This window comes from Rutidosis leptorrhynchoides, chromosome 10 (genome assembly GCF_046630445.1).
Source record: "Rutidosis leptorrhynchoides isolate AG116_Rl617_1_P2 chromosome 10, CSIRO_AGI_Rlap_v1, whole genome shotgun sequence".
In the NCBI taxonomy this organism is placed as follows: Eukaryota; Viridiplantae; Streptophyta; class Magnoliopsida; order Asterales; family Asteraceae; genus Rutidosis; species Rutidosis leptorrhynchoides.
This window is the reverse complement of record NC_092342.1, coordinates 93,529,248-93,545,771: the sequence shown is the minus strand read 5'-3', so window position 1 is coordinate 93,545,771 and position 16,524 is coordinate 93,529,248. Positions and strand designations below refer to the sequence as shown.

At 35.9% G+C, this 16,524-nt stretch overlaps 2 protein-coding genes and 1 pseudogene across 2 annotated transcripts; 2 read left to right on the top strand and 1 right to left on the bottom strand.

The window, feature by feature from the left end:
• Nucleotides 1-361: 361 nt before the first annotated feature.
• Nucleotides 362-6,768, top strand: LOC139870456 (diaboline synthase-like; the record flags this gene model as incomplete). The annotated part of the gene is made up of 5 exons (XM_071858261.1): nucleotides 362-663; nucleotides 722-1,160; nucleotides 1,204-1,207; nucleotides 6,246-6,369; nucleotides 6,600-6,768. Coding segments are annotated over 5 exons (1,038 nt in total), but the record flags the coding sequence as incomplete, so codon positions are not given.
• Nucleotides 6,769-9,618: 2,850 nt separating this feature from the next.
• LOC139873172 (protein EMBRYO DEFECTIVE 514) lies at nucleotides 9,619-11,334 on the top strand. The gene is made up of 2 exons (XM_071861104.1): nucleotides 9,619-10,021; nucleotides 10,797-11,334. Exons 1-2 carry the CDS (start codon nucleotides 9,716-9,718, stop codon nucleotides 11,118-11,120), a joined length of 630 nt encoding a protein of 209 aa, XP_071717205.1. The 5' UTR covers nucleotides 9,619-9,715; the 3' UTR covers nucleotides 11,121-11,334.
• Nucleotides 11,335-12,259: 925 nt separating this feature from the next.
• On the bottom strand, nucleotides 12,260-12,851 carry LOC139870455 (malate dehydrogenase, chloroplastic-like; annotated as a pseudogene).
• Nucleotides 12,852-16,524: the final 3,673 nt, after the last annotated feature.

The following is a 16,524-nucleotide window of genomic DNA, read 5'->3' as shown; positions in this document are numbered from 1 at the left end:
TATTATATATATACTGAGTGGTTGCCCCACGAAGTGGTCCCTACTAATACGTGCTTTGCGGAACGAGGTATTTAATAAAATCGATCTGGTAGATGTAAGTCTGAAGATTCGAGAGTGGGTTTTCAGTGGGGGGTAAGGGGGTTGCCAACCAAGCAGTTCTAAAAAAAAAAAAAAAAAAAATTGTTAAATAACTAGTAATAGTAACTCTATACATTAAAAGGATCACCCCGTGTATATATAGATTATGTATGCAGGCTTACACATTCATGTAACTTGCAGTCTTATTTGTGATAATAATAAAAATCATAATCATGAAAAAGATTTGTCAATTTAGTAAAATTAGTAGACAACTTAACTCCACACAATTATATCTCAAGAAACCATCAAACCATCCTCCCCAACACCTCATAACCTCAAAACTCATCATCTTTCCATACTTGATCAGTTTTCTCCCAACATTAACATGTTTCATGTTTTCTTCTACAAGAATTACAATCGAAACGACACCGAATTTCTAAAGCAATCGTTATCCAAGAGTTTAATACATTACTACCCGTTTGCCGGTAGGTTACCATCACGTGCATCATCTTACATCGACTGTAACGACGAAGGAATTGTATTCTTTGAAACTTCTAACGATAAGAAATTCGATGACGTCATCCTCAATATAAATTTTCTTTTACCAAAAAAATGATATGATTAAATTACCCTCAACTTGGAGGAGCATAGAGAAGGGTAAATTTGTATGTCGGAGTTTTGTATTTTCTAACAAGAAACTGAAAGAGCTCGAGAAAAAGGTAGTGGACATGGGGACAACTCCATCGAACCCAACTCGCGTTGAATTAGTGACATCATTAGTATTCAAATGTGTGGTTCACGCAATTACTTTAAATACAGGTTGTGTAAAGCCGTCAACCTTATTACACACAGTGAACATGAGGAACAGAATCATCAAAAACTGTAATGAGATGCCTGCAGGCAACATAATGACAGTAGTGGCCGCAAACATGGCGGGATCAAGTGAAATTAAGTTGAATGAGGTTGTTGGAGAGCTAAGGAAAGCGAAAATGGAGGTTGAAGGACTAAAAGATATTAAAGAAGTATTCAATCATTATCAAGAGATAATTTTAAATTTAGGGGACGTTGAAACTCGATCACAAGTTGGTTTTTTTTTTTTTTTTTTTTTTTTTTTTTTTTTTTTAGAACGGCAAAATATATTAAAGAAAACTTAGCAAGGAGCTAAGAAAAGAACAAGGAAATTACAAGGAATAGAGAGGCGAGTGTAACCACGTAGTCCAATTTAAAGTAGACTTGTGGTACCTCGAATAGATCCAATTAAAAGCGGACAATACAATATAATCAAAAACGTAAGATTTTCTGATGTTGTGATCCTTGAAAATGATGCCGTTCCTGAGACTCCAGATATGCCAAAGAGTTGAAATAGCCGCCACTTTAACAATGAACCGTCTATTGCCAATCTGGGGGAGGGAATTGATCCAAGACCAAAGATCTTCTATTGAATCCAAAATTGGGAAAGAGATGTCTAGCCAAATACCAATCCTGCACCAAATCTGATAGCTTGTATCGCACCTTATAAAAAGATGATCCCGAGATTCTTCAGAGACGTCGCAAAGGGCACAACAATCTCTGTCCACTGTGACATCTCTATGCTCCAGATTCGGAATCGTTGGAAGGCGGTCAAGATTAAGGCGCCAAATGAAGATGTTCACTTTAATTGGAGCCGTTTTGCACCACATGGAGAAAGAAGGGGAATTATGCATGATAGAACTCTCGATAGCGCGTCTAGCTTGAGCAACTTCGAATACGTTGTTTGGAGGATTTTCCCATTTCCAGTAGTCTGTGGATGCAGATAGGCTTATCGATGAAAGAGCCTCTCTTAGATCCGCGTGTTGGCTCTCTTCAACACCTCCTCTAGGGGGGCGTCGCCAAAACCATAACCATGAACCGTTTGAAGATCTTGAAGCCACATTACTTGAGCGGTTCATATCCAAGGAGTATAAACGAGGATAACGTGAAGCTAGAGATGAATCGAAAATCCATGGATCATGCCAAAATAGGGCTTTCGAGCCGTCGCCCAATTTGAGACGTAGACGATTTGATGAAATATAGTTTCTTGCGTGAATCAAGTCTATACATCTAACAATGTTCGCCCATGTACTAGTAGCATTTTTGGCACATGGTAGATCTCCACCGTTGCTCTTACCATGTATTGCATAGATAACTTTTGCCCAACATGCGTCTTGGTTGTTTACTAAACGCCATCGCCATTTATAAATTAGAGCTAGGTTCGCCGATTTTAAACTTGCAACTGATAACCCTCCTTTATCAATAGGATTTTGTATTTTGTCCCAGCTTACCCAATGGACTTTACGAGCTTTTTCTTTGCCCCCCCAAAAGAAAGAGGAACGAAGAGATTCGATTTTGTTGATGACGATTGAAGGCGCTTTAAAAAGTGACATATAGTATGTCCCAAGAGATCCCAGAACCGACTTGATTAGAGTTAATCTACCTCCAAAAGAAAGTAGATTTACTTTCCAAGAATTTAGACGCTTTTCCACTTTCTCGATAATAGGGGACCAACCTTTAGAAAGATTCATATTTTGACCAATCGGAATGCCAAGGAAACTGAATGGGGTTTCTGCCGATGAACAGCCCATTATGTTTGCCAGCCTGTTGACTTCATTGGAAGGAACACCAAAACCAAACAGTGATGATTTAAGAAGGTTGATCTTTAAGCCGGAAACAGCAAAAAAACAAGCTAGAATGGCTAGTAGATTGGAAGCGTTTTCATCATTCCATTCACCAACAAAGAGAACATCGTCAGCGAATAAATAATTAGTGATAGTAACCTGATTAGAGTTGTTGCCTACTCTGATGCCCGAGTAAAGAGCTGCATTAGAAGCGTCTCTAATGGCCGCTTGAAGACCTTCCATTCCAATACTGAATAGTAAAGGTGATAAAGGATCTCCCTGTCGCAAGCCCCTTTCGATTGAAAATTCTTCCGAGGGGCTCCCATTTATTAGAAGCGATGCTCTAGAAGATACAAGGCATGCTCGAATCCAAGCTACCCATTTTGGGTGAAATCCCATGAAATATAACATAGAGAATATGAAGTCCCAGTGAATGGAGTCAAAAGCTTTTTCAAAATCCACTTTAAATATCATTGCTTTTTTCTTTTTTCTTTTGCACCAATCAAGTACCTCATTGATGATTAAAGGGCCGTCTAAGATTTGTCTTCCTTTTATGAAAGCTGTTTGCTCAGGACTAATTATCTCGCTTATGACCGATGCGAGACGATTTGCTAATATTTTGGCGATGATCTTGTATTGTAGACCAATCAGACTGATCGGGCGATAATCGTTAGCATAGATTGGATTATTCTTCTTAGGAATTAGAGAAAAAAATGAGGCATTACATCCGGTTGGGATTGCGCATGATTCATGGAAATTTCTGGCCATCTCAAAAATGTCACTGTTGATGGTATCCCAGAAATGTTTGACGAATTTAAAAGAGAGTCCATCCGGACCTGGAGATTTTTCACTACCACAAGACCACGCTGCGCTTTTGATTTCGTTATCGGTAAAATCAGAGATCAAAAACATCGCATCTTCTCCAGATATTTTGCGAATATTATTACTCGGAGAGATTATTGGAATGTGGTCTGTCTTCTTGAATTTATCGACAAAAAAATCAAAGAATATTGCCTTGACTTCTGCAGGATTTGTTATCCATGTGCCGTGGTTCATGACACCCGAAACCTGCATCTTTTTTCGCTTCCTATTTAAAGCCGAATGGAAAAAGGAAGAGTTTTCGTCTCCTAGACTATTATAAAGTTTCCTGTTTTTTTGTGCCATATTCTCCATTTCCTCTTTTTCTAGCTTCTGGAGATTTAACAGGATAGTAGTTCGTTCTTCAGCCATAGAGTCTAGGAAAACGCCTTGATCAATCTGTTCGTCAATCGCCAAGATGCGATCCATTAGAATCCGTTTATCTTCCTGTGCTCTACTCCTTTGATTCTTATTCCAAATCTTTAGGATGTCTTTAACATGCTTGAGCTTGTTCTTGAAATTAATTTGCGGATTAGAATGAAGGTGGCTGCCTGTATCACTCCATGCTTTAATGACAATCTCATCGAAGCCTTTAGAACGAAACCAAGAATGGAATAGTTTGAAAGGGATCGGTCCGTAATCCAAGACATCGCTTTTCAGTGTTATAGGGCAATGATCCGACCATAATTTTGAGTGGATGGTACCGACCACATCTGGAAATTTATTTAAGAAGCCGCTCGAGATTAAGAACCGATCGATTTTTGCACGTTTCGTAAACGATTTGTTGAATCTTGTAAAATCACGACCACCCAGAGGGACGTCGATTAACCCGGAGCCAATAATGAAATCGTTTAGATCCGAAGCTACTGAAGAGTTGAATTGGGATCCATATCTTTCGTGAGCAAACCTTACGGCGTTGAAATCTCCAAAAAGAACAAAGTAACCCGAGTATGAAGATAGAAAATTTGATAAATAATCCCAAATTCTTTTCTTATCCGTTCTAGACTGAGGAGCATAGATATTGATAAGAAAGCATGGAATTGGATCTTCATTTAGAATACCTTCGACTATAAGAAAATTTGGAAAAGATAAGACCCGTTTGCTGTTAAAAGTAGTTGGGTCCCACATCGTAATAATACCACCTGAGCGTCCCACTGCACTCGAAGAGGCAAACTTGAAATGAAAATTTCCCCAAAGGGATTTGAGAGCCGAATAGTTAGGAGTTATGGATTTTGTTTCCTGGACCCCTAATACAGTTATTTTGTGTTCATTACATAACTTACTAAGCCATCTTTGTTTGATGCTAAAAGAGATGCCGCCTCCTATATTTATGGACATGAGATTCATTAAATTGTTTTGAAACCTCGCATGCTTAGAATCACATTCTTGAGATTACCGGATGTTTTTGAAACATCAAAGCCTAACTTCGCTCCCATTTTCAAGAAATCCTCGTATGTTGTCTTTCTTGCCGTGGATGATTCGCTGCTATTGATAGGCGATTCTATTCTTTTATTCCCGAACCCTGGTGGTTTTGAAAAGGATTTAGAGGTTTCTTTGTTGCTTTCATTAGTGGTAATTATTGGGGTGTTCTCATTTTCTGTTTGGTTTTGGATTGGTTCTGTGGCCTCGATGTTATCTGAGCCATGAGGGTTTTCTTCACATGCCGCATTGTCCTCATGTTCGTCACCATTATGAGCTGGTGATTTTGGTAATGGTGTTTCGTCAATGAAACTTTCCTCTGATATTTTGTCATCAAAGATGTTTTCCTCATCTGAGTTAATCGTTTCATCCGATTTTTCTTCTTGCTCTAAGCTCAGAATGTTTGGGTTCCAAGTTACTGATTCACGTACTAGTACCTTGTACCATTTATTCTTGACTTTTACAGATATTATCTCATGAATGTATTCCAATGTCTTAGTGATTACGTACACCTTTTCTCCGTCATCCTGACTTAAAGTGAATGCTTGGTCTCCAAACAAGAGTGATACTTTTTTGAATATGTCTTCCGTCCATGCACCTGCCGGAAGACCAATGATATCTAGACAGATGGCCCGTTCAGTCACAGAGAATTCCTCTTCAAACTGTTTTAATTCTACAATATATGAGAGGATCGACTCATTCGACTCGAATGATTTTTTGGCCTCTATACACGGAAAGATGATTTCAATCCACGCACCGCCAATATGTTGAATTTCTAAATCCTTAAAACCCTCAATATTCCAGATTCGTTTCAAATTCGGAATTAAACAAGGGTTACGAATCTTGGCAAACAAGAGAATCGGCACATCTTTAGACCGTATTATTTCATCATCATTAATTTCTAATGTTTTTGTAGAAGTATTAGGTTTTGAATGAAGTTGATTACCTGATAAAGTTGCGGCATATGACTGACCCTTCAATGGTGGGAAGTCTTGTGCAGACGGAAGTTTGGTAGCATGAGTAGAAGGTCGATCAGTTGTCGCAGATGATTTTCCTTTGCGTTTGATTATGTACTCTCGACCGTGTCTTGCTTTTGCCGCATACAAATGGTAGTTTCCGATCCAAAGAGCAGAAAGTTTCAATTCTAGGCTTTTCACAGATTCAACTCGTAAGAAACGAACAAAAGCAAAACGGCAACCCTGTTTCGTGAGTTTACCAGCGATGTAGACATCTAGAATGGTGCCGAATTGTTTACAGAGGTTTCTGATGTCGTTAATGCCAAAGTTTGGTGGAAAGTTAGAAAGGAAGATCGTAGTCGCCAGTTTGGCTGTGTTTATGTGATCTTCTTTCCGAGACATGATGATCAGATTGATGAACGAAGGTTTGTGCCTCCGCCGTTTAGTCGATGACGGATCAAATTGAAATTGGAATTGTAGTTTAGGTTCTAATTGAAAAGGGAATTGCCATAAAGTTGCAAGGAAGGATCGAATTGAATTGAAAGGGAGGTCGGCGAGGTTGAGGTATCACCGGCGTTTGAACCCGCCGGCGATGATGGTGACAGAGATCGGGATCTGGAGATGTAGTGTGAAAGGGTCGATCACAAGTTGGTAGTTCGAGTTTATGTAGGAGTTCGATATACAATGTGGATTTCGGATGGGGAAAACCGAAAAAAGTAATTGTAAGAAATCTAGATACAGATAAGAATGGATTTATATTGTTAGATACTCCATATGGAGATGGCCATCTTCGAAAAGGATGTAGAGCTTCTTGCTTATGGTGAAGATGATGATTGAACAGCTTTGGTCATATTAGCTCATATTAATAAGAGTACTTATTGAATTTAACATGAAATAATGCCTGATTACTTTTGATTTGATGCCAATTTACTACCGTTGATTGCTTTTTTACAATTGTTGTACCTGCTCTTTCTAAAATATTGTCAACATCTGTTTACAAAATTAGGCTTGGTGTATCATCTTATAATGGACTAGTATAACTTAACATAAGACGTCTAAACTTGAATCAAAATCTTTTGGTCTATGGGTTACTCATGTACCACTATACCAAAAAAAAAAAAGCATGTTGACACTACCACAAAAAATTGCATATTTTCACATTATTTAGAGCAAATGTTCACACTTAGAATTACCTCCAATCTTGTGAACTGCAGTAGAAGAGACTAGTTACTATTGCTTAGGTACAAGCCATATTTTTACAAACAAGATATGAAACGAACTCGACTCATTTTTAGAAAAATGACAATTTTTATTATTATTATTAAACAGAGAATCTGTGCGTCGCGATTTATATCTGATTTTCAAAACAGTAGTTAAGCCATCAACATTCGCTAGCCTGATGATGATGGGTTTACATTTAACCATTCTCATTGAGATCTTCATCTCACATTTGGTTATTCACGGTACACCGGACCGGAGTGGTAAACACGAAAAACCCTTAAATTCCCCTCTGTTATTGAAATGTCCATTCCATAAAACATAGCGCGTATCCCGCATGATGATTAAGGTGCAATACAATCGACTATGTCAAAATCTGCGTATGACCATGTCACGTGTTTATATATATATATATATATATATATATATATATATATATATATATATATATATATATATATATATATATATATATATATATATATATATATAAAAGAACAAACGATCTGGTGAAACAACATTGAGCAGATCATGACGATCTGTTCTGAAAGTACTTGGTCAGAAACTCATTTACACTCGCTCAAATCGTTCTAAACAGTATTAACGATTACACCGAAATACCGAACGAGCACTATGGAAATTACAATTAACTATAACAACCCACCAAATCTAAGACTAAAACATATACATAACCCACATCCCGTATCCAACCCTGCAACTTCACTCCTCAGAAACCGTAAATTCAACCATTCATCGGGCAACCCAAGAATACCTAACCTGAGGCCTATTTTCCAAAGTCAACTACGACGGCAACACCACCAAGCCCACTACAGACCCGACGACAGGATAAATGAAATGAATGAACCAAACGAGCAGCAACCGAACATGTCCCAAACCAGAATCAAACCGTAAAGGAACCGAACCATTTCCACCAGATTTTATAAGGACTTTACAAACCCACAAACTTCACCCGCCATTTAGCGGCAACCAGCCACCACCAGTACCACTGAAGGCTATCGATTACCACTAACAGCCGCTAACGGCTTCACAAGTAACAAAAAGCCGACATGTGCCGTCGGCAGCCGCTAGGCAGCCATCAATCAAGTTTTAGTCCACCAGATAACCACCAGCAGCCCTAAAAGCAGCCACTAACCGCCAAGTGCAACTGCCTACAGCCACCACGGACCACCAGCGGTCGCTAGCAACCAACCGAAGCTGTAGTGGTCAACTGTCCTAGGTAGTCGTTGGCAGCCGCCAAACGACCGGAATCAACGGGCTTCAACAAACACCCAAGATAACTATTCGGCAAAAAGAAACTGTAACCAAAGAAACATGAAGACACCTAACCCCAACGGCTGGAACAGGAGGACCAAAGGAAAAACAACCCAAAACCACGATCAACGAACAGATCCCGTATTAAAACAACCCGAAATTGCCGCCTGCTCACCAGATCAGTGACCGGAGAACCAGATCGAACCTCACGACGGCAGAAGAGGAGAGTGGCAGTTGAACTTTATTCAACATAAATGGTGTTATTGATTGAAGTATTTAAACGATTATGATTGTTTTAAAATTATGTGAAAATCTATGAAAATCAATGAAAATTTATGAAAATCTGCACATAGTTGCGGTTAAAACATTCAAACACATATATTTTTATATGTTTCAAAATTAAACTCAAAATCGAAGAACAAATCGATTTTTTGTTTGATATTTTTCGGACAGAAAATTGCTGAGATCTCGATTAATAATGAGAGTTAGATCCTGAAATTTTGAGGAAATGATCACGAGATGATGATGGATCTTTCTACTCTTTCAGATTTCATTAAAAGACTTCAGAATCATACCCATCAAAAAGTCAAAGAAAGTCAAGAAGTCTACATGTTTATGTGTTTTTCAAAGTTCAAACATAACACGACCCATGTTCGATATTAGCTTAATTGTGTTTGATAAACTTAGTAGTTGCCATTTTAATTGTTGTTGTATTTCCAATGAAACTTCGTCGGTTAGTAAAATGTGTACTCTTGTTTGCTATAGTACCTATTTGTATATTACGATTGCTAGTTTCCTGGACACTCAATATAGGTATTTTTTTTCTTTTGTGATCTATTTATTTAAAACAAAAAGAAGAAGATAAAATTAGATTATACAAAAAAGAAATAGGAAAATGACGAAAATGCCCTCACATGTTTGTTACATGTGGGGAGTTAACCATTAAAATTTGACTATAGTTAGCCAGGAGTACCAGCCACGCAAGTTAAATAAAATCTAAGTATCAACTATGAAAAAAATAGTAAGTGTTGTCATTATAATATAAACAGACACAGATACTAACGGCGTAATTTTTTCTTTAAAAAATTATGTTTGTTTCTAGTCTAGTCCATATATCAAATGCTAATTATACGCTGGCCCATTTCATATTCTCACAAAATATTTCATTTACTCCATTAAAATATATTCCAGCCCCACCTATAAAACTCCAAGAATCAGGGTTTAAAATTAGGGTTTTTCTTTTCTCCCCTCTTTCATCACAGCTAAAAACAATCCAAATCAATGGCCGACGAAACCGCCGTCACGGACTGTTCATCAGCGCCACCACCAGTAGAGATGGATCTGGTTGAATCCGATGTTGTCGGTAAGCGAGAAAGAGATGATGAAGTAACACCGGAGAATGAAAACGATGCAAAGAAACAAAAAGTTGAGAAATCTGTTGAAGAAGATAGACTTGAGAAACAAGAAACCGCTGAAAAACCCGACCCGGTTTGTTTAGGGTTTAAAAAGTTTGAGACCTCTGTTGAGATGTTTGATTACTTTTATAAGTTACTTCATTTCTGGCCTCCTAATCTGAATGTTAATCAGGTACTAGCTTTTTTATTTATATTTATATTTTAATCAGTTTTGCTTACTCTTGTTTATTAAATTGTTATTGCTACTCAAGTCTACTGTAGTAATATTATTGGCATACAAGTTAATTAGTTAGTGTAAGATGATTTGAGTAAGAGTACTAGTTGTAAAGTTATTTGTATTTTGCAAACTGCCATAAATAATAACTAAAGCTGCAGTGGCCTCATAGTTTGATACTAACTGTATACAGATTGGGAATTGGTAAAATATGAATCAAGTGATTAGGAATTGGTAAAAAAAAAAATGACTCAATTGATTAGGAATTGGTAAAAAATGAATCAAGTGAACTTTTTGTGAGACAACGCTTATATCTCGATGGTTATGTAAGATTTTCTCGAATAACCAAGAATTATATAGATGCTATATTATATGATTATTACAATTGCAACAAAAACGGCCCAAATTTTGAACACTCTAGTAAATGTAAATGTTATTGAACAATGAATAGTTAAACAATAGCAACTCGATCGTTAAATGGATACACGATTGTCACTTTGTTTAATGTCCTGTCACTTATTGCTATATTTTTGTTATATTTCTACTAGCTTATGTGTAATTGTGTATGTGAAAGTTTGCTTTCTTTGAATGTATATATCATGAATGTTCGATATGAAATAATTGTTAATCGTTTATATTCGTGCCATTGTGAATTTAAATAGGTAACTTCGTTATATGTTTATTTTCTTAATTAGATACTTATTTGTTGTTTTGTTGTTATTATGTACTTCAGTATGAGCAGGCAATGTTACTGGACTTGTTAAAGAAGGGACATTTGGAAGCAGATAAAAAGATTGGTGCAGGAATCAAAGCGTTTCAAGTCCGTTACCACCCGCAGTGGAAAAGCCGGTGCTTTTTTCTTGTACGAGAGGATGATTCATCTGATGATTTCAGTTTCCGTAAGTGTGTGGATCACATTTTACCATTGCCTGAAAACATGGTAATAAAACATGATGTTAACAAGGCATTGGGTGGCGGTAATACTGGCAGTCGTGGTGGCAGAGGTGGTCGTGGAAATGGGCGTGGACGTGGTAGAGGTGGTGGCAGAAGGAACTGATGTTTTTTTCATTGCTTGGTTGTTTTTTTAACGGGTACGGAGTAATATATAAGTAGAAGTAAACTAGTGTGTACTGTTTTCTTTATTGAAAAAGTAAACTAGTGTGTACTGTTTTCTTTATTGAATGTTTGTCTGAATTTTCTGTTTTTTAATATAATTGGATTCTGGAAATGAAAATTCTATGGTCTAGAAATGTTCGTTATTGTTTGTTGCTTGTTTCAATATATTTATTTATGTGTGGTTAGATCACTTGTTCTTGTTCGGGTGACCAATGTTTTTCCAAGTATAAGACATAGTTTTGTATAATTGTATTAGGAGTAATAGAATTCAGCATTTTAGGTAGGTCAAGGTTTGGTTAATGCCTAAAATGTAGTCTATGCTGTTCCTTACAGGAGAACCTTTTAATTTTAAAAGGTTTTTTTTGAGACACATTTTTAACTTTAATTTTTGTAACAACATACAACCATTCGTCCGCAAATAACTTTGTTCGTGCTCCTCATGTCCTGTTTTCCTTAGAACGTAATCGATTAACATAATTACGTAGCCGTTAACCAAATTCCAAGATGTTCGGACTCAAATTTGAAGACAAACATGTCAACAAATCAAAAAGAGGACAACTAGACTCGTTCAGACACACCAGCTGTATGACTTGAACATAAAATTATATTTTTTAAGACGTGAACATGTAACTTCATTGAGCTATTATATTTCAACCTAAAGGTGAAGGAGGAAGGCAGCGGCGGAACTTGAACTCGGATACAGGTGGGGCGGGTGTAAAATTTTTTTAAATCTTTCGTATTCAGCAAGGACGAACACTAAAAAAAACCTTATTTTTTAGTAATTTTTTTTTTTAGTGTAAAAATTTTTGTTCCGTAAAATCCAAGGTGGACGGATACCCACCTTGGGTTACTCTATATTCCACCTCTGGAGACTGGAGGAAGGTATCAAAGCATATGCAAATAAACAAAATTTATATATTTATTATGATATCCAAGAAACAAGATTATGTTTCTTCAAAACATCACCAATAAAAACAATAGTTTCAGTGAACCAAATTCTACAACAAGCAAGTTCTAATAAATTGAGCATTCGAGAAGAAAAATGCCGAATATTATTACAACTCTTAAACCACTGGTTGCTTAAATTGCAGACGCCACACCTTTTTCATACTCCGTCAAACCTTCAAGAAATCACACCCTCAACTCCTTGTTTCCCAATCTTAACCCTTGATGCGAAAAACGGAAGTTTCGTCACTTCAGACTGCACAAACGAACACTCGTAAACATCACTGTCCTTATCAAGTGCCAGAAGAGACGATTCCAAAATTCTTGCAGCCGCGTAAGCCATCGATAATGTAGTCTACAGGGCACTAGCCTTAGCCTCAACTACCTTAGTTCCGCCGTTTTAAATCCTAACCGTCAGATCATCAACTTCTTGATCAGTGAAAGTAACAGAAGGTTTGGTTTTTGACAGCAGGCGTAGAATAGTAATCCCGCATCACCTCCTACAACCGGGACATCAACATCAATAAGCTTTAACTTCTTCTTCTGAGCAACAATTGTGTTTCTTCAGATTGTACACAACTTTCTGTTTCAACACTTCAGTGGCAATAGGAACGGTTGAGTTAACCGGGTTGGTAATAATATGAATGAACACATCTGGACAGTTATCAACTACGGATTCAATCAACGACCTAACGAGCAAAAACTCAAAGATTATTATTCGCAACATGTTATACATAAAAAGTAAAGGTGACAATTTCAAGCTATTTACCAGTGAACATGTTGAGCTGGGTAGCTTTAAAGGAAATGAGTCAAATGGACAGAAATATTTCAAACATTCCACTCACAAAATAGATTATAGATTATAGATTATTATTATTAAAGTATATCGAAATATAGATTTTACATCATATTTGAGACACTGATCATTTAGTTAATTACAAAAATTGGCTAGAAAGTGTTATGGGTCACCTCAACCCAACCCGAACCAAAAATTATCCATTTAAGTTTTTAACCCAATCCATTTTGACTAGTTTACCGCCTTTCAAGGTTGTAAAAGACGCGAGTCGAGCACGCATCGGCCATGCCTAAAAAATGACGCGTCGGACGCAACGGTCGTTGACTTTTTAAAATAGTTTTATTAAATATATATTTATATATAATATTATATAGATCGAATCTTAAAATATAAGCTATATTTACAATAAACATGAACAATAAACAACTTTTAACAATATTACAAAAAAAAAAAAAAAAAAAAAAAAAACTGACCGACTTTGACTGACTTTGACCGACTTTTTCTGAATTTGACCGACTTTTTCCGACTTTGACCGACTTTTTACCTTAGACCGACTTTTTAGCAACGACGCATCGGCCATGCCTAAAAAATGACGCGTCGGCCAAGTTGGCCGACTTTTGCAACATTGTCGCCTTTAATAAAAGATAAAGCAAAATAAGCCACAAACGATAAACAATTATCATGTAAAAAACATCCAGAACACATCAGTAGCTACAGTGGCAAGTAGAAAGTCAAGTTTTGGCAGGGCAACTCCTAGTTAGAACAAATAGTGTATATACGGATATAATTATGAACGGATCACATGGGGAATGAGGTTTCATTATAAGTAGATTATTAGTTGCTTATGAATATTAATTTGTAAGAACATGAAAATAATTTGGTTCAATTGCTGGCACTAATTAACAGTCTTAATTTATTGTATCACGGACATCCCCAAACTAACGTAGGTAAACTTTCTGGAAAGTTGGTTCAATGTTTAAAATATGTTTGAACCACGAACCCACTCATTCTAATTGACAAGATTTATAAGGCATAATAAATTTTTGATGAAGTTATATTGTTTCATGAGCTACATTAGTTTTCAATTGTAAAGATACGCACACATATATTGAAATAGCTAATTAGTTTTAGGTTGATTAAACATTCTTTTCACTGTAGTTGGGTCAGGAAAAAAGGAAAGTCACGCCGCTGGTGCTCTATTGGAGCTGCTCCATCCAGAGCAAAACATAACTTTTATGGATCATTATTTTAATGTCTCGCTTGATCTGTCTAAGGTCAGAGAACGTATTCTTTTTTCCTTTCTCTTAATGGCAAAAATTTAAAAACAGATGGAATAAAAGTTTCATGAGGTATATCTTTTTGATTTAGGGGCATTCAAGATGCTAAAAGACTATTTAGTTGTAAGGATGTAATATATCTAGCAAAACATAACTTTTTTTGTTGTTTTTTAGCTTAGGTACTCAAATTTTTTAAACTTTTAGATACAGGCTTTGTTTCTAGACACGACAAATGTATTTGAAAAGATGCTCAATCCACTTAGAGACAGGATGGAAATCATAAACACTCCTGGATATATTACTGACGAGAAATAGCGTATTGTCATAAATTATTTAGAGAAAGGATCCCACGATGCATGTGGTGTAAAACCTGAACAGGCTTTACTTTTCTTACATATAAAAATTATTACATTTAATGATTTGTTATTTTTTTGTCTTTATTACATACAAGTTTATAACCATCCAAACAGACTTACAGAATACAAATATAGTAATTTTCGATGTTAAAGCATGTCTTTTTAATTAGTATTATGGATGGTTATAAACTAGTATATAATAGAGAAAAAAATTAACAAATTATTGAATGTAATATTTCTTATATTTAAGAAAAGAGAAACACGTTCAGATTTTACAACACATGCATCGTGTCTCTGGCAATACTCAATTTTCCGACAATAACATATTCAAGATAATTTATGATTTCCATCATTTCTCTAAATGGACGGGGTATTGTTTCCTATACATTTGTTGTGCAAAGAAACAAAACCGGTATCTAAAAATTTAAAAAATTTGAGTACCTAATCTAAAAAACAACATAGAAAAAACAATCTTGCTGCACACTTTATATTGCAGGCCTTACAATTATGGAGTCTTTTGGTATCTTGAACCCCACATTCATAAAGCTATACCTCATGAAACTTTTATTTAATCTGTTTTTAAATTTTCACCATTAAGAGATAGAAAAAAAGAACATGTTCTCTGACCTTGGACATATCAAACGTAACATTAAGGTAATATTCCATAAAAGTTGTGTTAAGCTCTAGATTGAGCAGCTCTAACGGAGCACTAGCAGGGTTACCTTAATTTTACCCAACCCCAATTGCAGCCAAAAGAAATGGTTAATCAATCCAAAACTAATTATTCATTTCAATATATATAGGCTTTTGATGTTCCATGAAGTAATGTTACTTGTGAATTAATATAACCTCATCAAAAATTTCTTATACCTTATCAATCTGGTCAATTAGACGAGTGGTTCGTGGTTCCAACATTTTTAGGCAATGAACCAACTTTCCTGAAAGTGCAACTACGTAAGTTTGGTGATGTCCCTGATACAACAAATTAAGACTGTTAAATAGGCTTCATTATTACCTCTAGAACAGGAATGTAAGAACGTGACAATAATGCAAGGAAGTATTATTGAGAAGAAAAAAAATGCACATAGATACAGGCCACTTGTTGATATGTATGGAACTAATTCCATATTTTCTACCCAAATATGAATTATAACAAGATAACTAAGGTAAGGTAGTGATCTATAATAACTGAACTCTAGTTACAAGCAAAAAGTTTAATCCAAACCCCCAAAGCATATCCTATTATCCTTATCCTATTAGTTTAAAACCAAAAAGTTAATGTCCGCACACAGAAAGCCAACTATCTCAATGACTACATGAGCAGCCTTTAGGTATTTATCTTTTTACACTAATCAAATTGCATTAAAATTTAAGATTATTGTTCCAATATAAACAAAAACTACCTAAAAGCTCATGATCCATAACTACATTTTTTTGTTGAATCCTGATACTAAAAAACTAAACACATATTCAATCAGTTTAGAATCAAATTACATAGCAGCTTAAACACATTTATAAAATCATTAACCACCTCGAAGATAAAAAATTTATGTATCAACAAATAAAATGTGAAACTCTAAAATGGTAAATTTGGATCTATATAACCAAAACTAAGACATCCAGATCTCTAATACGTAAATAATACGGAGTAATGAAATTACGTAAAAGAGCATCAATATATACAAAAGATATACGTATATACTCTGATTTATTAGCATACCTGTATTAAAAGCCGTTGCAAATTAAGATATGAAAGAAATCTACAGCCGGCGTTATTTAGGGTTTCTCCGCCGTTGAACCTCGAAGAAATTTACAGCTGGCGTGGAACCATACGAATCTCTGCTACTATTATTCCGATTCCTTGTAATTTTAATCCTGGCCGTTGAATTATATTGTTCGTATCAACGGTTGTTATTTGGTACTATTATTAACTTTAAAATCAACCGGTCCCATCTCGGAACATCCATTCGA